At 32.9% G+C, this 25,782-nt stretch overlaps 1 protein-coding gene across 2 annotated transcripts in view; it reads left to right on the top strand.

Annotated features, from left to right (window-relative positions):
- COG6 (component of oligomeric golgi complex 6) overlaps window positions 1-25,782 on the top strand; it is a 103,420-nt gene that overhangs the window by 22,993 nt on the left and 54,645 nt on the right. For both annotated transcript variants that reach the window (XM_032294534.1, XM_032294535.1), the window contains exons 5-13: window positions 363-474; window positions 2,748-2,830; window positions 3,185-3,255; window positions 5,472-5,565; window positions 10,734-10,862; window positions 10,936-11,027; window positions 12,920-12,984; window positions 18,089-18,180; window positions 22,749-22,866. In XM_032294534.1, coding sequence (XP_032150425.1) covers window positions 363-474; window positions 2,748-2,830; window positions 3,185-3,255; window positions 5,472-5,565; window positions 10,734-10,862; window positions 10,936-11,027; window positions 12,920-12,984; window positions 18,089-18,180; window positions 22,749-22,866 — 856 coding nt within the window. The remainder of the gene's footprint in view (window positions 1-362; window positions 475-2,747; window positions 2,831-3,184; window positions 3,256-5,471; window positions 5,566-10,733; window positions 10,863-10,935; window positions 11,028-12,919; window positions 12,985-18,088; window positions 18,181-22,748; window positions 22,867-25,782) is intronic.

Below are 25,782 nucleotides of genomic sequence, written 5' to 3' on the forward strand. Positions count from 1 at the left end.
GTAAATAGGTACATATGTCTCTCTTGTAAAGGCAATCTAGCAAATTGCAAGGTAAACTATTTAAGTACTTGTAAGTAGCTGTAAATTTGTAATGGAGGGACCATGCATGGACTTATTTTTTCTTTTGCATAATGATCAACTCCATTTATCATGTGCAGATATCTGAAATAGAACAATTTAGCTAATTTTATCACCTACATGTCTGGTAAAATTCTAATATTCGAGGCAGAAACAAGATTTTTGAAAATGTTGAAAATTTTTCATACCTTTGTTTTTAAAAGTTATATCTGAGATAGAATTCATTTTAAAGCTATGTAACTGCATAGGATGCTTGATTTTGTTGTTTGTTTTGAAACTTACAGCCAAAAATTAGAAATAAGAGCACAAGTTGCAGATGCCTTCTTATCCAAGTTCCAACTGACTTCTGATGAAATGATTCTTCTCCGAGGTACAAGAGAAGGACCCATTACTGAGGTATTCTGGCTCTCTGTTATAATCATTTAAAGTTTAATAGTTACAGGTAATAGAGAGAAATTGCTTTTTTGAAGCTTTATTTTTCATTAAAAAAAGTTTCATCTGAAAATATTTTTATGTTTGGAAATTTAAGATGTGTATTTTAATTTTTAATTTTATTTTTCTAAGTTATGTACTTTTTAAAAAGTCAGAGTCAATAAAGCTTATAAAAAGAAAATCTGTGTCACCTCTTTTACTCTTCCTTCCAGGTCTTTTGTCAACCATTTTCAATGTTATTAATTGCTTCTTTTGTAAATTCTATATTCTAGATCCATAGTAAAAAAGAATATGCTTTGATTTTCTATGTTAACTATTTTCTATTGATTTGCTATCGTGAACTGTGAGGATTTAGCTTTCCACCCACTCTGTGTCCTCCCCCAACACAGACAGTACACACATAAGTTCTCTTTATCTCCTTCATATGCCATAGTACAGTTAGAACATATTTTCTATTTTCTTTTTCTTTTTTTTTTTTTGAGACAGGGTCTCGCTGTGTACCCCAGGCTGTTGTGCAGTAGCATGAACACAGCTCACTGTAACCTCAACCTTCTGGGCTTAAGTGATCCTCCCACCTCAGCCTCCTAGGTAGCTAGGATGACAGGCATGCACCACCACTCCTGATTTTTTCTTTTTTTTCTTTTTTTTTTTTTTTTGAGATGGAGTCTTGCTCTGTCACCAGGCTGGAGCACAGTGGCGCAGTCTCGGCTCACTGCAAACTCCACCTCCTAGGTTCAAGCAATACTTCCGCCTCAGCCTCCCAAGTAGCTGGACTACAGGTGCGTGCCAAACGCCTGGCTAATTTTGTGTGTGTGTGTTTTTAGCAGAGACGGGTTTCACCTTGTTGGCCAGGATGGTCTCGATCTCTTGACCTGGTGATCCACCCTCCTCGGCCTCCCAAAGTGCTGAGATTACAGGCACGAGCCATCACGCCCTCCCACTCCTGATTTTTTAATTTTTATGTTTAGTAGAGACAGGATCTCACCGTGTTGCCTGGTCTGGTCTTAAACTCCTGAGCTCAGGTGATACCTTGGCCTACCAAAGTGCTTGGACTATAGGTCTGAGCCATGGAACCTAGCCATACATTTTCCATTTTCATTACAATGACATTACAGTGATTGCATGTTCTTTCTTTTATAATTATGTGTCTTTCCTTGAATTAGAAATTGCTTATTTTTTCATCTAATTAATATTTAAAACTATACCATCCTTTTCAAACTGACTGACAGAATTATGAAACCTCTCAAAATGTTAAATAACAAGAAAAGGTTTCATTTCTTTTTTTTTTTCCCCCCCTTTAAGACATTCAGTTTTCCAGAAAGGAATCTTTTGGTCTTCTAGCTGGGAAGAAGTGTAAACTTAAGCCTATTGTCCTCATTCTGGGATCAGAGGGCAAGTAGGGTTCTTGAGGTGGGGAAGGGTTCTTACTGAGCATCTCTTAGTAGGTATTACTTTCACTGGCTTGGCTAAAACGTAACCACTCATTTGTGTGTAGAGAAGTAAATAGGTGAGAGAATTAATAGAGATATTACTTATTAGTATTTACTGCCCTTGTGTTTTGAGGAACTTTGCACAATTAAAATGACATATCATTTTTCCTCCTCTTGATAGAAATTAGAAAAGGAAGGTTGTTATTATTAGTTTTATTAATCAAAGAAAAATAACACATTCATTATTTTCATGGGTGGAACACTATTTGTGGCACTCTGAAACCTAAGCCTCCAGTACATTTAAATGTCAAGCCACAGTTTGGCCCTTGTCACCTCCTATATATTTAACTTTGCATTCTACTTTTGGATAAGGGAGCAAGAATGAGTATACAACAGATATATAAAACATCATCTTCAGCAATAAGAATGCCAGGTTTAAGTAATAAGATGTGTAATACTTAGTATGTTTTTTTTTAATGTAATTTTTAGTTTTGCATTTCTCTCTCACTAAACTACATACACTTCTTGAGGGCAATTATTTTTATCTTTATAAATTTTGTATTCCTGGCAACTGTCAACACTATTTGACACATAGTAGGCACGGGATTAATATATTAATGTGTCTTAAAATGTGAATAAATACCTGTTACACCTTCTATAAAAATTTAGAGAAAGTTAAGATCAGTATAGGAAGGCTTCATTAGAATAGGTGAAATAGTTTGTTTACCCTTGGTAGTGACCTTTAACTTTTAAATAATGTAATTTTACCTGAAGCATGGACATAAAGTCACATTCTTAATTTTAAAGGATTTTTTCAAGGCACTGGGAAGAGTAAAACAGATTCATAATGATGTCAAAGTTCTCTTGCGTACAAATCAACAAACGGCAGGGTGAGTAACTGCTCATTGAACTAATTGCATTGCTGCTTACGTTTCCAAAATTTTAAAGATATTCTAGAGTGTTTGTGAAACTGTATAACATTTTGTGAAATAGGAGTTTAATCTTTATTTATCTTTAGAGAATGGTGAGATTATACCCTGACAGGTTTAGGCTAAAACAGTAGTTGATAAGTAAGTGATGGTTAAAATATGACATTTAATTGTAGAAAATTATTGAAAAATCATTTCATAAAATGATAAAAAGTTAATATGCTGTAATATGTAATATGCCAAGAAAATAATTAGGTACTTAGATGTAGCTATTGACTAAAATTTAAATTAAAATAAATATTTAATTTTTTTTAGTTTAGAAATTATGGAACAGATGGCCTTACTTCAAGAAACGTCTTATGAAAGACTTTACCGATGGGCTCAAAGTAAGTGATTTCTTTCATGTTGTCTAGATTCATAAACATTTGTATTTGATTTTTAAAATTGTACTTGGGCTTTATTTGATGTATTTTGATTTTAGTAATCAAATGTATTTTTTAAAAGAAAAATATTTGGTTTTGATTTTAAAATTTTTACTTGGTCTTTATTTGATATCTTTTGATTTTAGTAATCAAAAGTATTTTTTAAATAAAAATAATATTTGTATTTGATTTTTAAAATTTTACTTGGTCTTTTATATATTTTGATTTTAGTAATCGAAAATATTTTAAAATAGAAAAACTTTACATTTCAACATACCTTTTTTGTGTTTGTATCATGAGCAGCTGCTATCAGCCAAGTGGTGTGCTTGATTAAGGATGACAATAAAAAAATGAAGACAATATTTCTGCCCTAGATTATCTTAAAGCAGATCAGGAATCTCTTGTTGTTTACGTAACTGTAAAGTTATAAGTGGTAAATTAATTTTCTGCTGTTGCTGTAGCAAATTTTTACAAACTGAATGGCTTAAAACAACACATATTTGTTGTCTTACACCTCTGTAGGTCAGAAATCAGACATTGTTCTCACTATGCTAAAATCTAAATATTGACAGACTTGCATTTGTTTCTGTAGGCTCTAAGAGATAATTTGTTTTCTTGCTCCTTCAGTTGGCAGAATTCAGTTCCTTGTGTTCATAGGATTGAGGTCTGTGTTTTTTTGCTGGCTGTCACTGAGGGTTTTTCCTAGTTTCTAGATGCTGCCTGCATTCTTTGGCTTGCAGCCCCTTCCTTCATCTTCCAAGCCAGCAATGTGAGGTCACGTCATTTTCTCACGTTTGAATCTCTCTTGCCTCTTCTTCCATCTCATATCTCTGACTAACTTTTCTGCCAGCCTCTTCCATTGTGAGGCCTGTGTGATTACTTTAGACCCACTTGGGTAATCTGAGAAAATCTCTCCACTTTAAGGTCTACTACCTTAATTTCATCTACGAAGTCCTTCTTACCATGTAAGGTGACATATTCACAGATTCCAGGGATTAGGGTGTGGCCCTTTTTGGAGGGTCCTTATTTTGCCTATGAGGAATGCTTTATTTTCTTTAGTTTTGTTTGAAAATGTTTCAATAGATGTTTTGCAAAATAGCTGGTTGAAACGAGAGAAGTTATTTAAAACAGGCAAGCATGGAACAGGAGCACATATTTTAATAGGTGTTACTAACCAATGCAAGGGGTTGGAATTTAGTTAACCTATTACTCCTGTACTATACTGTGCAAATGGAATTCTCTGGTCTGGTTGGTTAAGTCTTTATCTCTAATACCTGTTTGTTCTTCTGCCTCTCTCCTTTACATTGATTGCTTCCATCTGGAGTGTTATCTGCCTTTCTCTTATAGTATCTCATTCTATTTTTTTCATGTATGTCTTATCTCACAAGTTAGTTTTCTACTTTTTCAAAGGCAAGGACATTGACTCAGATGTCTTTGTGCTCCCACAACATCTTACATAGTGATTCCCTATTGTGGGCTTCTGTCTCCCGGAGACTATGAAGTCATTTTAAGATGTCTTCAATTCTATGTATGCATATGGGTTTTTTTTCAGTCAGTGCATGCTAGAAAGTATACTGCTAGTATAAAGTCCTTGTGTACCAAAGATTGGGAATTTCTGATAAGCTCTAAATTCTTTGAATGTATAGGCACTGGTGAGCATTTTATAGAAAACATTAGAATAATAAAGAAAAGTTGGTGTAGAGATTTTTAAGAGTTTAAAATTCAAACCATTTTGAAATTATAGTTTTATTACTATGTATTAGTTAACCACATTAACATTTTTAGCAAACTGCTTAAAGATTGTGTCCCAGGGAAGGAATTGATAATATGTTTTTAGTATTCCTCCCTGCCTCCCTAATACTGTCATGTATATGGCAGTTATTAGGAAATATTTGTTCGTTGATTGGTTTTTTCAGGACTCTAGTGTTTATTATAGTAAAATACAGCTTTGGGGCATACTGATAGCATATGTGGTCATTTAAAGTTACATACCTTCTTAAGCTTGACTCTTTAGTTTGGTTGACAGCATAAATTTGTTTTAGATTGGTGTATTCTCTAGGTTTTTCTGAGGATTTTTTTCATGGGGTATTTGCTTTAGAATTTAGACTCCTGGAATACAACAGACATAATAAACACCAAACCTGAATTTAACAAAAGTTGTAATGTTAATTATTTTTCAGGTGAATGTAGAACATTGACACAAGAATCATGTGACATATCTGCAGTATTGACACAGGCAATGGAAGCCCTGCAGGACAGACCTGTCTTATATAAGTTGGTGACTTTTTCTTAATTAAAAAAGAAAGCCTACTTTTCTTTTGACAACTTATTTAAATTTCAGTATTATCAAAAGCATGTATAATAGTTTGAGTAATATTTATAATAATTTGCAACAATATTGTTTACCTTAACTTGAATTTGTTTCATGGGGCATCAGCTTATTTGAATATTACATACTATAGAATACAAAATGGAAAGAAAAAACAAAGTCTCTGTACAGTATCTAGACTACCTCTTATTTATATAGAGGTTCAGTGTTTTTTCCCCTGTCATCTCATTAACTCCCTTGGAATTGTAAGTAACTAAAACTCATGTATTAATCCTTCCCTACAGAGATTGAAGTCATATCAGGACTGAGAAATATGGTTATGCAGAGCTGAAAAAAAGAATATTTAATATCAAGGTTCTATTAATAGGATTTAGGAAGACAGGACCCAGCTCTTTGATCTGGTAATTTATGCCAACCAAGAGCTGTGTGGTAATGCTTTGGATAAGAATTTAATGCATTTTAAATTTACTGATATTTTTATTACTTTATATTTTAATTGTATTCTCTTGATTTTTATAAAATAAAAAGTAAATATTTAATGCCTGGAGTAGTATGAGCATAAACTTTTGGTAGATGTAGGAGTTGTTGATGATATTAATAATTCTGAAAACAGGAAACCAGGGGACTCTTACCAAGGTAGTGCATCTTGTTCTGAATCATCCCTTTCAGTTGCTCCTTATACTATTTTTAGAGGACATCCCCATTACTTTCTGATTCGAACACTGCTTATCCTATCATAAGGTTACAGAACACAAATGCTGAACAGCTGTGTAAAATAATAACACTCCAATGCTATCTACTGAGTACAATGTGTTAAGCACCATTCTAAGTTCTAGAAACACAGCTTCAGTAGAGCACTGCCCTCAAACTGCTTTATTTTATGGAACCAGAGATAGACAAATGCATTTTAATTGAATATACTAATTGCTAGTCTAGAAGTCATGTCCCAGATGCTGTGTGGCTCAAGCATTCTGGGATAGGGGAAAGAGATGAACATCAGTGAAAATTTCCTAAGGAATAAGGTATAAAGTGAGTTCTGAAGGCTGAATAAGCATTTTCCTAGAAGAAAAAGAACAGTTTCCAGGTTGAAGGAACAGTGATGCTAAGGTATACCTTGAGAGAACATGCACCTCTGGGAAATTCATTGCAAAAGCTTGCTCTGGGCTATTGAATTACAAGCAACAGCTGGATCATAATAGCCCTGAATGTTATGTGTATACATATGGTAAGATAATGTTTATTATTGATCAGCAGCTTAGCAGTTTATTCCTGCTTTGAAATTTCTTTCCCAAGTTTTTCACTTTAACATATTGGCATTGATTTTGAGTCTTTTAGCACTTAAAACATTTGGTGTTTGATTTTAACAAGTGTTGCATTGTCTACAGATTAATATTTATTCACAAGGTTAATCTTAAAAAAAAAAGCCTTTGTGTGTTTTGGGCACCTGAAAACAGCAGTTGACTTCTGCCATGCAAATGCATTTTCACTGAGTTTTATAGTTTTTTTTTTTTTTTTTGAGACGGAGTTTCACTCATGTTACCCAGGCTGGAGTGCAATGGCGCGATCTCGGCTCACCGCAACCTCCGCCTCCTGGGTTCAGGCAATTCTCCTGCCTCAGCCTCCTGAGTAGCTGGGATTACAGGCACGCGCCACCATGCCCAGTTAATTTTTTTTGTATTTTTAGTAGAGACGGGGTTTCACCATGTTGACCAGGATGGTCTCAATCTCTTGACCTCGTGATCCACCCGCCTCGGCCTCCCAAAGTGCTGGGATTACAGGCGTGAGCCACCGCGCCAACTTGGAAAGGAACAATATTAAATGGCTTATGATGTAGGCTCTTAAGTCAAATTTCCTTGACAAGTCCTTACACCTTTGTAAGCTTCAGTTTCCTTAGCTGTAAAATAAGGATAATAATAGTGCCTATTTTACAGGGTTGATGTGAAGATTGTTAGATTGTTCACTTAAGGTACTTGGTGTAATACTTGGTACATCCTGAGTTTTACATATTATTTTTGTTTTGAGAGGAGGTGACTAGAAAGCTGTCAGTTAAGGAGGGGTGTTTTTGAAGCCTACATGGCAATCAGGGAAAAGCTTGAAAGATCAAGAATGAAACTATAATAGAAAGGCAAAGAAGGTTTATCTGTGAAGGGCGTATGCTAAGGAGCAGGGGGCACTAATGGCAATTTGGAAGATTTTTAAAGACATTTAGAAGCTGAGGGAGAAAGCAAGTTTTTAAGACCAGATGATTAGGTCAAAATGAATACTAAAAAACAGAAAATTGTCCTTTCATTAAGTAATTATCTATTTTTCAAGTAGTAGTTTCCTTATATTTAGGAAAAACTTAATAATGTATCATGTTAACCACCAGATGGCACTATATGAACTTAATAAGTAATGCATAAAAGCTTCGCTGTCCATTATTGTGTCTCAAATAATTAAGTATTATATGCAAGAAAAATGTCAATTATTGAAGTCCCTGGGGAAAGTTGCCATACTCATTATTTCTTATGTATTATATAACTGGAATGCTAATGCATTATTGACTTTTAATAATAAATCAAGTACAATTATAAATGGAAGTGAAAAAATTGGATAATTTCTTCTTTCCTTTGGTAAGCCTTCAGAATATGAGTTATTTTAAAATGTAGTTATATGTACAGTACTGATTTTTTTCTTTATGTATTTGTTGTATTTCAAAGAAGCACTTCTATATTATTGTCTTTCAATTTGCATTTTGATCAAAATTTTTCTTCTTTTAATTTGCTTTTTGACCAGAATTTTTAAAACTGTAGCTAAACACAATTTTTAAAATGAGACTTCAAATTTTAACTAGAGGTATTTGAGATATTTACATAATTTGAACATTCACTCTTGAAAAGTTCCATTTTGAATTTTGATTATTGTTGGAAAAATGTCTGATTTTGGTCTTTGTCTCTGGAAACAATGTTTCATGTCTAAAGATATTGAAGCTTCATGAGGCTTATGCTGTTTTTGCTTTATATTTGTTCTATAGGAGGACTGACATTAATTTTAATGTTTATTGATATTTTATAGTATTAAACAGATTAAATTCCAGGGTTTGTCAGGCTTGGTAATTTACCCCCTATTTAAAATCCCAGTAGATTCACTGGATTTTGTTACAACTGTGGTCCCAGTGAACAGTGCTAGAAACAAACTATGCTATTTATTTTTACTATGGTCAGTAGGATCTTGGGAATGAGGATTAGTTTAACATATTTAAAAAGTTAAATGTTTGTGAATTTTGTGCTGTGATAAGGAGTCATAAGTTCATTATTTCAGAGACTCAGATGATCATTTAAAAGAAGGCATTCTTCATATTAAATGATTTATAATTTGAAAACATGAGGGAAAACGTAGCAATGAGTATTTTGGTTCTAATTTGTTTAAAACTAGAAATTAAATGCAAGGCAATTATGCAATTTAGCAAAACTTAGCTGGATATTGGGCTTTCCCTTTTCTGTACTAGTATGTCACCACAGGGAATCTCAAAACCATTTCTTTTTAACTGAAAACAAACACACAAAGAACCATAGTCTAGTTAGTAGTAAACAGTCCTCGAAAAAGGTTCATATTCCTAACTATTTATAACTATTCGGCAATTCTAGACTTTCTCTGCGATTTGGAAATAGTCCGTCTTTTACGTGCTTACCAAAATGTGGATTTTTTTTATCCAAGTAATACCATATAAAAGAAAGCTGTGTAGCCTAAGATATTAATTATTTGGGGTATCCTGGGAAGTTTTGGTAATTTTTGTTTATATGTAGATTATTTATATCATTCTGAAAATTTAGCATGGTAGAATATTTTTAAAGATTTAGAAGTTAATGAATCTAGAATCTGCTGACATCAGACTGCTAAAATGTATTTTGTTTGTCTTTATAATTTTAAAATTGAAAGAATTTTCAGTTGAGGGATATTGTCAGGAATGGGTGATAATGGGAAATAAGTCTTAGTAGAGTCAAAGAAATGGGCACTCTAGACAGCTCCAGGCTATTTTTATAAATTGAATCCCAAATTGTCCTATTCCCAAGTTAAAAACTTTCCTTCCTTCCCTACTAGTTCCTTCACCTTAGAAAGCCTTTCCACACCTTTTCAATTATAATAGGTGACTTCTTAATACATGTTTTTTAAAAAGGTATTTGCTTGTGTGTGTGATTGGTCAGTAAATTTAAGGAATATCTATCATGTCTAATACTGGAGTCAAAAGAAGCTTTTAAAAATGGATAGCAATTTTGGAGCAAATTTTGGTGATAAATTGTGATAGTATATGTAAAGAAGACTTTTTTAATGTAAGAAAAAAATCTTAATTTTTGGATTGCAAAAGTTCTTTTATTTTTTCTGAGACAGTGTCTTTCTCTGTGGCTCAGGCTGGAGTACAGTGGAGCAGTCATTGCTGACTGCAGCCTGAACCTCACAGGCTCAAGTGATCCTCCTTTCTCAGCCTCCTGAGTAGCTAGGACTATAGGCATGTGCTACCACGCCTGGCTAATTTTATTTTATTTTTTTTAATAATGAGAGTCTCATTATTTTGCCCAGGCTGGTCTCAAACTCCTGAGCTCAAGTGACCACCTGCCTCAGCCTCCCAAAGTGCAGGGATTACAGGTGTAAACCACTATACCCAGCCTTGGATTGCAGAGTTCTAATTATAATCAGTTTTTGAGAACTTTTATGACTTTATGTAAAACAGTACAGCATCATATTTTTAGACTGCAAATATATATACGTACTAAAATATGCTGAAACCTAATATACTGAATATATTGAAACCTAAAAAGTTAAGTTTTCCCACGTTGGCTTGATTTTCCTAATTTTACTAAGTCCATTGCCTTATCACTTATTACTGCTGCCCCTGCTTTAGTCCCAAATCCCAGCATTGTTTTTAGGAGGAGTAAAAGATTTTACTTTTTGATTGAATTTTCAATGTGCTGAAGTTATCTTTTAAATGTTTTTTCTTCTTTGAAAGCAATGTTGCTTGACAGAGTGCCTAAAGGAGCTTTAGGTATTTGCTTGTCTCGAAATTGCATAAATAGTCTGATATAGCCACCAGAAACAAAGAACCCCAACCATTTTTTATATAACTTGTTTCTTCTAGATATACCTTAGATGAATTTGGAACAGCCAGGAGAAGTACAGTTGTTCGTGGATTTATTGATGCGCTCACAAGAGGGGGCCCCGGAGGTACACCTAGGCCAATTGAAATGCACTCTCATGACCCTTTGAGGTATAGTAATCAAACAGCAGAAGATTTGATGTTTTTACCAAAGGAATCTTTATTAATATTTAGTTTTCATTAGGTATGTGGGAGATATGTTGGCTTGGCTCCATCAAGCTACTGCTTCTGAAAAGGAACACCTTGAAGCTCTCTTAAAGCATGTCACTACACAAGGTGGGTCCACCGACTGTATTGCTAATGCCTAAATACAGAAAATAACACAAACATCTCTGTTCCTGTTCTTGTTGCCATCTTCTTCACTTAGATAAACACCTCGATGGTACAATAAGCATCCTGATAACTCTTCTCTTTTCTAGATTCTCCCTCATTCTGCTAATAGACTTTCTCTTCCATCACCTTTGTCCTCTCACTCAACTGTTCAGTTTTATAGTAAACCCTAATGACCTTTCATGTCCAGCCTAGACTCCTCTGTGGCACTTTTATGAAATTTCTGGAATATCTAGCATGCATTATCTCAAATCTTCTGCATGACACTTTAAACGTACAAGGTGATATTATCTTAATTTTATCTGTGAGTAAACAGGCTGAGTGAGTTGTTTAGGGTCATTAGCTACTGATTCTTTCATTTCTGCTACCCAGCCTCTTTTTTCATTCTCATGGCATTGTTTTAAAATTTTACAACAGTTATTATATCTGTTAGTATGTTTTTGCATTGCTGTAAAGGAATACCTGAAGCTTGGTAATCTATAAAGAGGTTTAATTTGACTCATGGTTCTGCAGGCAGTATAAGAAGCATGGTGCCAACATCTGCTTCTGGTGAAGGCTTCAGGAAGCATAGAGTCATGGTGGAAGGCAAAAGGGGAAGAACTAGCATGTCACATTATGATTGAGGGAGCAAGACAGAGAGATGGGGATGTGCCACACACGTTTAGGCAACACTGACTATCATGTGGACAGCACCAAGCCATTCATAAGAGATCCACTCCCGTGACCCAAACATCTCCCACCGGGCCCCACCGCCAACATTGGGAATTATATTTCAACGTGAAATTTAGAGGAGACAAACATCCAAACTACATCACCGTATATACTAAATGTACTTAAAATTTTTGTCTTGATGTCAAGGAAGACAAATAACTGTAGTTGAGAGTTGCTGATGTCTTGTTTGCAGAATTCCAAATCTTCTTAGTTGTGATTACCTAAAGAGGCCTGTTTTAGAGTTTGAGAGTTTAGTGTATGATTAAAATATGTCTTATTTTTGATAGGAAGTTAAGAGAGACACTGTGGCCTGGTATCACTTGACTGTTTTACACAGCTCAGCCACACATCTCTGTGGTCCGCATTACACAAAAGGAGTCAGTGTTACAAATTGGTGGTAATACTAACCTCATAGCTTCTAACTCTTCAGTATCAAGATTAGACTCAGCATATATGTTAGATTGGCACAAAGTGTGCATTGTTAGGCTCTCTTTCTATTATTATTCTCATTACCTAGTTTAAATGAATGTGTTTCTTTAAAGATGTTTTAGAAAAGTATATATAAGACAGTATTAAGAGGTGGGAAAAAAATAGATTGTAGTTAGATGGTTACAAGCAATAAGTGTCAAATACCCAGTACAGAGCTTGATAAATAGTTGGTGTTTAGAAAATACCAGTTTTTCTATTAGATTTCAGGGTGTGTTTTTCATCTTTAAACCCTCAGTGTATATGCTAAGCAGCATTGATTGGAATGAGATGTTTGTAAAACAAATGCTAGTACATTTTGGCATCACTTCATTCAATTAATACATTTCACACTCTTTTTTTTCTCCCTCTCTCTCATAAATTTAATCTTTTCCACAAAGAAATAATATTCATTTTAGTAACTCAAAGTCAAATGAATTAACAAGGCTTTCTAGAAACACGTTAGGTATTATCACAATTAGTAATATGTTAACACAATTAGTAATGGCCCAAAAGATATCAAACTTACTAAAATATAGTTATAGTTATTTTAAAAGTTATTAGTACTATTAATTTTATGTATTATATATTATTTGTTAGCTTTTTGAACTTACATGAAGCAAGGTATAATATGGAAACAAATATTAATGTATTAATTTTAGGTGTTGAAGAAAATATTCAAGAAGTTGTTGGGCATATCACTGAAGGTGTGTGCAGGCCTCTAAAGGTAAAACATTTTGTTTTTACATATGCTATATGGTTCCTGGTTAAATTATTGCTTTATTTATGGGAACTTAAGAAACTGATACCAGCTCAAACACAATCTATACTTTTTTCAAATTAACACAGTAATGTAGGCTAATAAGAAACATTTTAAAATAATTGCCAGTTTTCTCTCTGAGAAAGAAAATTGGAAATATTCATAGTTTTCATATATTGACGTATTTTTTACAGATTATGTTTCTTGTAATTTTTCTTACTCAGTTGAGAAAAAATCTATTAAATTTAAACAGTGAATCTATGAATTCTTAACAGAAGTTCACTAAGAATATTTTATTTACTTGATTGCTTCAAGCATAGTAGATTTTTTGCTTATCATAGCAATGAATAACTATTAATTCAAGGATAAAATATGTATTGCGATTATCATCAATACTATTTATAGTACAAGGAACAGAATTTAGAATCAGATTTGAGTTAGACTTCCCATGTTGCCACTTAATTGTGTTTACTTATTCCATTTGCTTAACTCCTCTGCGTCTGAATTATGCTCCCATGAAGCCTGTCTATTAAAACAGCCATCATCCAGGGTTGTTGTGAAGATAACTGGGTAGATGAAGTACATAGTTTATGACACTTACGAAGAATTTAGCAGATGGTAAATACCTTTATTTTCCTATACAGGTATTAATATTTATAGACTACTTGGCAATTGTTGGTTTACTTTCCCTTGTTGATTGACTTCAGTTTCATACAGATACATTGAAAACCTGAAGTTTAATAATTTTTATCAAGAACTGAACTTTAAAGTAAATTTTATTTTATTTCTCAGGTTTTTTGGGTTTATGTGTTCCAGGGAACGAAATCTCAGATGACACACTTTGTGACAATTGATTATATTGACAAATTTAACTGTTGCTCTAACTTGATCTCATAGGACCTAACTATATATTCAGTAAATAAATGGCAATGTATTTTGAAATTATCTCACTTATTTCTCCCAAATGAAATATTTACTTGTCATAGTTTGATATAGTCATATATAACTTACATAAATGTTGCTTATTTTGTATACTGGCAGTTACTAGAAAAATAGAAGAGAAGGAAGAATAAAATGAGATTTATTTTGCTATGCTTTTATACCTTTTTATAACTTCATATAGTTAAATAAAACTCCTAGTCACTTTGTAAATAAATTGTACTTTATCTGCTTTACCTTTCCCCCTTCCTTGCTTATGTAACTATTTTTCTTTTTACAGCTTTTCTTTCTTTTTAAAACAATTTTTTTTAAATTTATAATTTTTGTGAGTACATAGTAGATATATGCTTTTCATTTTCTTTTTAAAAAGTAATTTTATAAATATCATAATTTTAGAATCCTTATAACGGACTTTTCAGTTTCCTGTCCTGGTTTGAATAAGAATTGTTATTACATTAAAAATGTTTAATCCCAACCACTTATATAAAGACATTATATACTGAAGTCTGCCTTTGTTTCAAAATGCACTTAGAAATCCTTATTTCATCTTCCTTCAATGTAAATGCCCAGAAAGATGTTAATGACAATTGTAAGACATTATTGTGATCTGCTGACAAATTTAAATATAAGATGCCAAAGGTAAAGAAGACCCTAGTAAGCAGACAAGTATTTTTTTGTTGTAAAATGAAGAAAAATTCCTTTTCTGAAATGACAGAAACTTCAAATCTTTCCATATGATGATAATACGTATTGCATACTTCAGAGAATATTTAGCACGTGTTCACAATAGTTACATATCAAATTAGCTTGATAGTGATATATAATCCAGCAACTCTTAGACCCTCCCTTCCTTATATATTGACAGACAGTGTTATACTATTTTAAGAATTTTCTTTCTGTATGACCTCATTTGGGTATATTTTCAGTGATATAGGTATTGAGAAAAATTTCTACTTTAACATTTTATTTTGCAGTTATAATTCTAATTTTTATAGTGATCAATCTGCTTTTATGCCCACTCGTACGAAATTTCTTCTTCCTAATTAATAGCAACTAAACTTTTTTAAATGATATATGATATTGGATGTTATGACTGCTTTTCTGTTCATCATCATTCTTTGTAGAAATGAATTTTTTTTAGAATGGGAGATTTTTATTTTTAGAAGCATAAAGAAAAGGTTATAGTGGTAATGGGAAATAATCCTTAAGAAACTGTATATTTGATTTACTCTACCCTGTTTAATCTTTTCTTTGTCTTAGGAAAGTGAAACATCATAGGTAGTAGATTAAATACTTGTAAATGTATGCATTAAGATAAGATCTGTAAACTTATTGCCAGTTTAAAGAATTGGTGCTCTAAGTTTAAGTTTACGTATGTTGTGTAGCGGGTACCATGGCTCATCAGCATCAAGCCTATTACTTTGTACACGTCTTTACTCCAAAATTGTAACTAGAAAAGATCAGAACTAAAATATTAAAAAAATTTTTCAAGTCTATGGGTATAAAGTCCTTCTTTTATGTAAAATTAGATTGCTGAGAGATTACCAGCTCTCATCTGAATTTTCTCTTCTAATAAAAACTTCAGTGTAGTGAATGCTACAGACCTTAGATTACGGTGGGTTCTATGAAAGCAGATATATGTAAAAGATTAATGGCAGGGAAAATAAAGCTGAACATTGTACACAAGACAGTCGCTGGGCCCTCACATTGAGGTATACATAGCATCAGATGTCTACCCTGAGCAGCTATCTGTGATATTAAGGCAAAGGAGGTTCATCATCACCTTTTTCAGTCCTCCCTTCTTCCTGTATCTCCTTCATGAACACAACCCTCTCTCTCTCTCTCTCTCTCTCTCTCTCTCTTTCTCACTTTTGCTCCTAGCTCTCTTGCCTTGGAGAGGAGAGCCACTGTTCTGTCTTTTAGCTCTTCCCTACCTTCTCTGCTGTCAGGTGCCTAAAGCCCATTTTGCTACTTTTAATATCTCCATTTGTCATTGATGCCGCATCTCACAATGTAGCTAGGATTTATGGAGTGCTTATGATGTACCAGGGTCTGTTCCAACGCACTTTATATCTGAGCCATTATTCTCATTTCTGCTCTCCAGCTCTGCTAATGATTTTTGCCCTATACTGTCATCACAGTGATAATTGCCAGCCAGTTGCTGCTACCACCACTTCTTTAGTCTGTTTGACCTTTTTTACTTTTTACTTTTTGTTTCTCTTGTCTTTGTTGTTTCTCCTGTGACTGTTGGCTTTTGCTGAAAATGGTCAGCCTCTTTTATAGCCCTCATAAGACAGAGTGTTTCTTTCTGTATGGCAAACAAAGCATTCTTGGTGTATTGTTTGTCAATCTCCTGATTTTCTAGCCTTTCTCTGTTGTATTTTGTATTGTAGCTGTTGTATTCTGTATTGCCTCTTTCCCTCAAAACCTTTGTGTTCATGGAGAGAGATGGTAATTGTTTTTGGTTTTTCTTCCTTCCTCCTTCCCTTCCCTCTTTGCTTTTCCTTTCTTTCTTTCTCTCCCCTCTTTTCTCATTTTCTTTCTTAAGGGAGTTAGAACTAAGAATATTTTCTGGATGTCTCAAAATTATGGAAGGCAGGTGGCCAGACACCTGAGATGGTGTTTAAAATCTGCTAGTGAAGAGCTGTTTGCCTACAATTAACATTTTTTGTATTTTGCTGTGATAATTATATTAAAATTAAGAAAATACCACTTTTATTGATATATAATTTAAGTCACTGTTAAGGCCTTGATTTCAAAATAAATTATAATATGGAAAAATACATTTTTAAAGTTCAAATGCCACTCATGATCCATGGTATTGTGGTAGTCAGTATCACCTATACCAACAGATGAAACAGTTTCATAAACATAGTAATATAAATTGATTTCTGTAATATAAGAGGTTTTTGTGTGCACATATAAAATCTCATTTTAGCAAATCACATTTGTTTTATGAAATATGCCAAAATCTAAATACAGAGAAAGCACAACTTTTTTTTTTTTTGAGACAGAGTCTTGCTCTGTCACCTCTGTCGCCCAGGCTAGAGTGCAATGGCATGATCTCTGCTCACCACAACCTCTGCCTCCTGTGTTCAAGTGATTGTCCTGCCTCAGCCTCCAGAGTAGCTGAGATAATGCACGTGCCACCATGCATATCTAATTTTTTGTATTTTCAGTAGAGACAGGGTTTCACCATATTGGCTAGGCTGGTCTCCAACTCCTGACCTCGTAACCTGCCCACCTCTGCTTCCCAAAATTCTAGGATTACAGTTGTGAGCCACCATACAAAGTTCAACTTTTAAAAGCATTTATTAAACATCTGTTGTGTGTATACGGCTCTATTAGATGCTACAGAGATGTAAAACCGGCAGAAGACATAATGTCTATACTGTGTTCGTATTCAGAAACTAGGAAAGCAAGAAGATACAATGTAAGCAGTAGCTTAAGGGCAGATACAATATTTAAGTAAGCATTTATTCGTGTAGTTTAGATTGTATTCATTAATGAGAGAATATAAGATCAGTGAGGGATGGAATTTAATTAGAAAAGATTCACATTTGCTAAATCTTGAGGCATATCAAGTTAATCTTGAACCAGATCTGATGTTGCCCTGGTAGTATTATAATTTGGCAAATATGTCGGTGCTAATTCAAGATTGGTCTACTTTTCTATTTTTTTATTAATAGACAAACTTGATATAATAACTTATAGACAGGAATTTATTTTATTTTTTAATTGAATATTTGGCAATAAAGTAGTATGTTTTCATTGATAATCTGTTTTAGGGATGTAGTGGCTGCCTTTGCAATTCAGTATTGAACCAGATTCCATTATATACTGGTGATAAATCTCAAAATGATCTCACTATGTTGATATTTCTGGTAACGACTGCCTTGAGCCAAATTCTGCAAATAATGGATGAGTTTTTTTTGTAGAGCATATCTATGTTAAAATGTTTGTTACTTTACCATCTTCTATGACTTATTACTCAGAAATTATTTAGAAGGCATTTTGTGATCTCTGCAATAATAAAATTTTATCTTTGTTATGTTATTTATACCATATGTTATTAATGAAGAAAGATTATACCTTTAAGAAATGTTTAATTTCTTCTCACATATTTTAATAGGTTCGAATTGAGCAAGTAATAGTTGCTGAACCTGGGGCAGTTTTATTATATAAAATTTCTAATCTCCTCAAATTTTATCACCATACAATCAGGTAAGTGGAATGGCAAAATGTGATTGCTAAATCCCATGTGATATTTTTTTCAGTTAGAGTGGAGTATAAGTTTGTTTTACATTGTGTATGGTAAGTATACAGTAAGTATAGACAAAGCGTAACTAGTAGAACCACCATGCCATGTAAATCATTGTATGTATATTATCCATGCTATGACTTGAGGTCTGTTATTTCCTTTTTCCTTTTCTCTCCAAGCTTGACCCCACCCCCACACACACACACAACTTATATAACAATGTAAGTCTATCATGTAAGTCTTTATTGAGTCTTCCCGCATTAGTAAAAGACTCCAAGGCTACTAAAGTAACTGTATCATATACTCACAATAGAGCATAATGAATGAAATGTTCTATTCTGGATGTAAATAACCTAAACTCTTTAGCATTTAGTTTACTGTAAGTGATAAAATAGAACTTTAGCCTCTCTACATAACAGCAACTTTAATTAGGAACCACTTGTCTTATATAAAATGTGATCTTTGACTCCAAAATTTGCATTCATTTTTACTTGACATTTGTCTGTTGGTGGTATACCCTTGAATTTTATTACAACCGTCACTTAAGACTACGTCATATGTGTAGCTATGTTAAAACAATGTCTTTCCAAGCCATATTTTTATAGTTTTTATATTTTTCCATTAAACAATTACTTCAAAATTACTTGTTATCCAGTATGTCAGTATCAGGAACAGTAGGCCAACTGTTTAAGAAGAGTATAACTAACGTTACCAGGAAAGGTTCAGGGAGCACTTACTCCTTAGTGACACAGAGTAGCCACCCAGAACTTCACAGGTAAGAAATGGATTTTACATCTTAATAGTAGATTTTCAAACAAAACTAACAAGCCATAGCCTACAAAACTAATCAGAGATAGGATTTGGATTAGTCTCTTAACATTTTAGATACAAACTTATTGTCATCATTTCCCGTAATTCAAAAGCAGTGAGTTAGTTTCAATTGTAATATTATAGTATCTTATAATAAGAGAATGATAGAAAACACAAGGGCTACTGACAGCAGCTAGACATAGCAAATACTGTGTTATAAAAAGATGCTGGTAAAATGATTTTTAAAATGTTTATTTAATAATGTCCAAGATGGTACTACATGAATTTTATTATTTAAATATATTGATATCTTAGTTTCTAATGTAGAAAATGCTAGAAATAAAATAATTCTGATTCTGAAGATGATAGTAGGTTTTTTAGGCTCTGAGAATTATAAATTTTCTATCTTTGAAGACGAGGATATTAAAGATGACAATTAAAATTATTGATTTTTTGCGTGTGCTTTTTCTACTTGTTCACACATTTCCTCATTTAGTCAATTAAAAAGCTGACTGTATACTCATCATTCTTCTATGTAGTAAGGAAACAGCAATTAACAAAGCAGTTTAAACTTACATTCTAGTAGGGGAGACAAGCAAATATAAAATAATAGTTTCAGGTAGTGATAAGGGTACTAAAGATAAAGCAAAAGAAAATAAATAGGAAGTATAGGAGTAACCACATGTGAGTAGATACATGTGTGTATGTGTGACTGTTTTTGAGGCTATTTGGTAGAGGCAATATTTGAATTCAGATGTGAATAATATGAAGGAGTTGGGCATGAAAAGATTTTGGAAAAGAGTGTCCTGAACAAAAATACACTCTGGTACTGAAGCTAAGGAAAAGCTTGCATTTTGGAGGACTAGAAAGAAGACCAGGAGTTGCAGTGCAGTGAATTGGAAGGAGCAGGGGGAGATGAAATCAGAAAGGCAGAGAGAGGCCAGCTCGCATAGAATTCTGAAGACCATAGTGGATATTTAGATTTTATGCTGAATGGATAAGATTGGGGAAGATGTGAGGGTTTTGAGTGACCTGAACAGATTTGTGTTATAAGGTTACTCTGGATACCCTGTGAATTAGGTACTGTAGTGAGACAAAAGGGAAAATAAGGAAGATATTTAGGGAGCAGTTTGTAGTCCTGAGCAGAGATGATGATGAGTTAGACTAGGGTGATAGCCTTAGAAATGGTAAACAGTAGTTGATTTTGGAGATAATTTATGCCACAGCCAATAGGACATATATACATACTAGATAGAGTGAGGTGTGAGGAGTCAAGGATGAATTCTTGGCTTTTGGTTTGAATGGCTGGGTGAATGGTATTGTTTGCTGAGATGGGGAATGCTGGAAAAGAACAGGTTGATGGGAGTGGTGGATAAGGAAGAGTTCCCTTCAGTTTTGCCCTTGTCAGATTTGATATATCTGTGAACATACAGTAGGAGATTTTGAGTGAGCAAATAATAGAGAAATCAGGGCTGAAGCTATAAGTTTCTTAGTTTTCAGAAAATAGATCACTTAAATGAGTATAGATAAAGAATGGGGCTAAGGACTGAGTCCTGGGAAGCTCCAATATTTAGAGGTGAAGAAGAGGAAAAACCACAAAGAAAACTGGGAAGGGATCCAGTGAAGTTGGGGGAAAAAACAAGAAGCATGCAAGATCTCAAAAAATGTACTCCTAACAAAAGGAAGATGTAGAATCCAGGAAACAGAATCACACACACTTGGATTACATATCCTTTCTTTTAAAACTTTTCTCCCTGGAATTAATAATTACTTTGCTTTTATACTTGTTTACTTTCCTATGCCCTCATCACTATTTCAGATCCAAGCTATTAAAGTGGACTTGACATTGCATTGTCTCACCATATAGTCCAACAAGTAATCCCCCTCTCTCCGGCCTTTGTCTGATACCCTTCTTGGAAGCCTCATTCCCCTCCAATCTAGATGTGTTGTCCTACGGGCCTACTGCAAGCTGCTTGGCTGTCACACTGGCATTTATCTTCTTCACTAGCCTGTTCACTGGCTTGTTTAGGTATCCCTGATTCTTTGGTCAGCTCTGAATACTATTTACATGAGTGTAGAACAGTTATTTACTAGAACTCTGTGCCCATGGCTGTATTAGGAAGCCTGGGGAAGGTGAAGTTTGGGTGTGTTGTGGTGGAGGGGGAGAATTTTGTAAGAGAGTTTAATTCTCATCATCTACATCTGGGAATTTGTAGATAATACCTAAAACTGAAAAATCGAGTAATAGGAGTATAAGCATGTTGGGTAGAAGTATGGAATGAAATGTCAGAAGATACGTCTACAATTATTGGGACCAGTTACTGGAGCATAGTGTGTGCTCAATAAACATTAGTAAATTCTAGATCTGAATAACTGCAAAGTACAGCTGATAACTCCAAATTTAAAACATAATGAATGTAAATGTATGTTGATCTCTCTCCAGATTTTTAATTAAATTGTTTCTATTTATGTTCATTTAATTTGCTTCCCCTGTTGTTTGATGTACACTTTTATTCAGAGGAATACTTGTTTTTATTGCATGTGTAGGCATGTGTGAGAATTCCATCCAATTTATTTTAGTATTTGGCTTATAATATTTTTAACTGTAATACTTGTTGTATCTTTAAAATATAAGTATTATGGCTAGATTAATTTGCTAGTATTTTGCTGTTTGCCTTATATACGTATTTTACTAATAATTTGCTCTGTTTTCATGAACTATGTAAGAATTTAATTTATTTCAGTTTCAGAATTGTACTGAAATACTACATTTTATGGTATTTGCCTTTATAATATGTCATATGTGGTATGTCATTTATCAGTAAATTTGCTGTGTTTTGGTTTACTGTTTACTAGTATTTAATGCCATTATATTCATCTTTAGCAATCTAAATTTTTTTAGGCATGGAAGATGTTGTTATGCCTTTAGAAATTATGATTCCCTACTGGAATATAGCATATTTTCATATCCACAAGAAACTTTTCCCCTAGAAGATTATAAATTACTTTTAGTATGTAAATTATGAGAAAAAAATTGGGAATTATTTTATATACATACTTGTCTTAGATCTTGGCAAAAATGGAAAACCTCTTTGAATGGGTCTAAGAAATACCCTTATAAAATAGCAAATTGAGAATTATGGAATGTACTAATATAATTAGTTATTTCAAAATGTTATCAGTCTTTTCAAACTCATCAGACTTTTCAGTTAGTGTAAATATACTGCTCTGTGGGCTGTTGTATAAAAATTGAGAATTTCTAATTTATAGATGTGTTATTTTTATAGAATAGCAGTTTTAATTAAAAGAATAACACAGTATTTATACAATTTATATATTTTATCAATAGAGCTATTGATTTAATGCTCTTTTTAAAATTAAAATTGACTGTTTTAGATAATCAAGACATATTTACTCTAATAAAGGAAAAGTAGAGATAGGATTTTATATATTACAAATGTCTGTTCTGACAGTATTGCTAAAAGCGATTGTGAAATATTGAAAACATACTAGTTTCTTTTTACTTTTTCATCACCTAACTCAACAGAAAAACAAAAGTCCTGATTTTTAAAATATGAAACTAGAGTATTTTTAATTCACAGGTTGTATTTTACATTAAAAACTTTTATGTAAATCTAGATCTTTGTAAAGCATTCCACTCAGTTAAGAACTGTTTTGTTTCAGTTTCTGTTTTGCAACCTGAAATATTCTTTCCTTTTAGTGGCATTGTTGGAAATAGTGCAACTACATTATTGACCACCATTGAAGAAATGCATTTGCTAAGCAAAAAAATATTCTTCAATAACTTGAGTCTTCATGCAAGTAAATTAATGGACAAGGTATGTTTGAAAAATGTAATTGTTATGTGAATGTGAATCTTTCACATTAAAGATGTTTTAATGATTTTTGTATTGATTGGTAATTTTTCCTATTATATTCTATATTCTTTTGAGTTCTTCATATGACCAACAAATTTCATTTTGAGATGGCTTACTGGACCTAAGATTGTAGTCTGTATTCCTGAAACAGTATCACATTTAGTTATGATTGGAGATAGAGTATCAGGCTCCAATTTAACTACCATTTTTTCTGTAACAAAAATTGTATAATTAAAGCAAACTTACTGTATTTAGCTGGGGGATAAGATAATGTACAGATTGGAAAACTAGAATTGTTACAAAATGTTTTTTCCAAACAGCTTATGTTTTTACCCTTTGATGTTACAGGTTTTTCCTTATGAAATGTATGCTCCTCTGAGTTATATAATTATTTATGAAAACAAACAAGAAAAAGCATCCCACAAAAAAACAAATAAGCAAACAAATAAGCAACAAAAACCTGAAAGAGTCCTATAAGACCTAATATCTTAAATTGAGCAGGATATTGTGGCAGGACCTTAAGGAATACATTTACAGTGATCAAATCATTCTTTATTTTTGTTTCGTTATTGAGGACATGAGTTTTTCAAGGGTGTGTCACAATCACCATGCTGGCTTTTTACTGCTGTAGCTAATAGGCTAGCTATATTAAGCCCAGGTTTTGTAATATGGTATAAAATAATAGCAATTTGGTCCAAAATACCTGGTCAGTCTTCACTTTCGTAAGTTCAATCTTCACTTTCCTAAGCCTTAATAGGAGTCTACTTCCTGACCCACATGCATGACTCAAGATTTATTTGGAAAAGGAACATGAATTTGTGGAGATGGAGTATCTACCTTAATTTTTCTTGCCAGTGTGCTTCTGTTTGCATCAGGAGTTTACTAACAATAATTTCTGGTTACGTTTGTTTTTATGAGTTTTTATTTAGACAGACCTCTTCTAAAATAATTTATACATGATACACAAACATTAAATCTGAATAAATATGTTGTAGCTATTGAGAGTACACAGATGAACACTCAAGGTCTGTTGGCCTCATTAAGGTTGCTTCTCCTTTGTTGGAAAATAACCAAATAAGCCTGGTTATTATAGAATGTACCTAGGGTATATACTAGCACCAAAGGAGGAGTATATTTAGCAAACTATATGTATTCCTTTACAGAGAGGAAGCTTTCTACAGAGAGAGGTAGTAGAGTTGAACTTTGAAGGACATGAAGGCTTTAGATAGGTGAAGAAAAAAAAAGAAAGGAGTGGATAGGGGTCATCTTAAATAGAAGAAACAAATAGAATATGTTAGAACATGAGCTATGAGTTACCTATAAACACATTTTTCATTTATTAAAAATTTTTAAATACCACTTGTAAAGTGCTGTGTTTATATATATGTGTATATATATATAACATATATAAGCACATTTTTCATTTATTAAAAATCACTTGTAAAGTGATGTGTTTATATACATATGTATATATGTGTATATATACACGCACACATATATACACATACATGTATATAAAACACACATATATACATGTATGTATATAACATGTATATAACATACACACATACATGTATATATGCGTGTGTATGTATAATATATACACACGTATATATGTATGTGTATATGTTTCTATATATACATGTATGTGTATATATGTTTCTATATATGCATGTATGTGTATATATGTATGTATATATACATGTATGTGTATATATGTATGTATATAATGTGTATGTATATATGTATATGTGTGTATATACATGCACACATATACACATACATGTATATATAAAAACCATATACACACATACCTATATACACGTGTGTATATATGTTATACACATATGTATATATGTGTGTATATGTATGTGTATATATGTGTTATATATACACATGTATATATGTGTGTATATGTTTATATGTATATATGTGTATGTATGTGTACACATACATGCATATATAAAAACATACACATGTGTTATATATACATATGTGTTTATATATGTTATCTATAACATACACATATATACACACATTACATATATATTATATATAACATATCTTATAGATAACATATATACACATACATATATACATATGTGTATATAAACACACCACTTTACAAGTGATATTTTTTAATAAATGAAAAATGTGCTTCCCACATATGATATATATATATCATATGTGGGAAGGCCAGGTTGGAGATAGGAAAATTAAAGGAGTATTGAAGTTGTTGTTATTCATACATGATCTAAGGGAGATACTCTGGGAATAGTAAAGAGGGGACAGATTCTTAGAAAGATAAAATCTTCAAAATTTGATGACTGACTGAATATGGGTAAGTGATCACCTAGAATAATCCCTAAGCTAATCACAAATATCGAGAATACAGAAAGAGGGTACAATTTGGGAGATAAAGATGGTATTGTCTAAGTTAGATAAATTGAGTTTGAGATCCCTTTAAGAGATCCCTCTGGAATTGGTCTAATCTAAAAGGGAGTGATACATTTGGATTTAGAGAGTTTTACATGTAGGAGATGGTTGAATTCATAGGTTTGAAGGAAGTCACTAGAATATTTTTTAACAAGAGTAGAGCTACCAGAACACAGTCTTGGGAAACGCTGACATCTAAGAGAAGGAAAAAAGTCAACAGTATGATACTGAGAGAGGATGGCCAGAGAGGCAGGACAAAAATTAGGATAAGGTTTTATCAGAAAAAGCCAAGAAAAGAGAGTTTCTAAAGGGAAGGCATAGTTAATAATGACAGATGCTTTTAAAGAGTTCTAGTAGCAGGCTTGTCATCTTTGGTAATATATAGATGATAGGTGACCTTACTGGACAATAGGAGCCAGATTGCAGTATATAGAAAAACAC

Source organism: Sapajus apella, unplaced genomic scaffold, assembly GCF_009761245.1.
Source record: "Sapajus apella isolate SASKATOON/1434 unplaced genomic scaffold, GSC_monkey_1.0 scaffold32, whole genome shotgun sequence".
NCBI classification, from domain to species: Eukaryota; Metazoa; Chordata; class Mammalia; order Primates; family Cebidae; genus Sapajus; species Sapajus apella.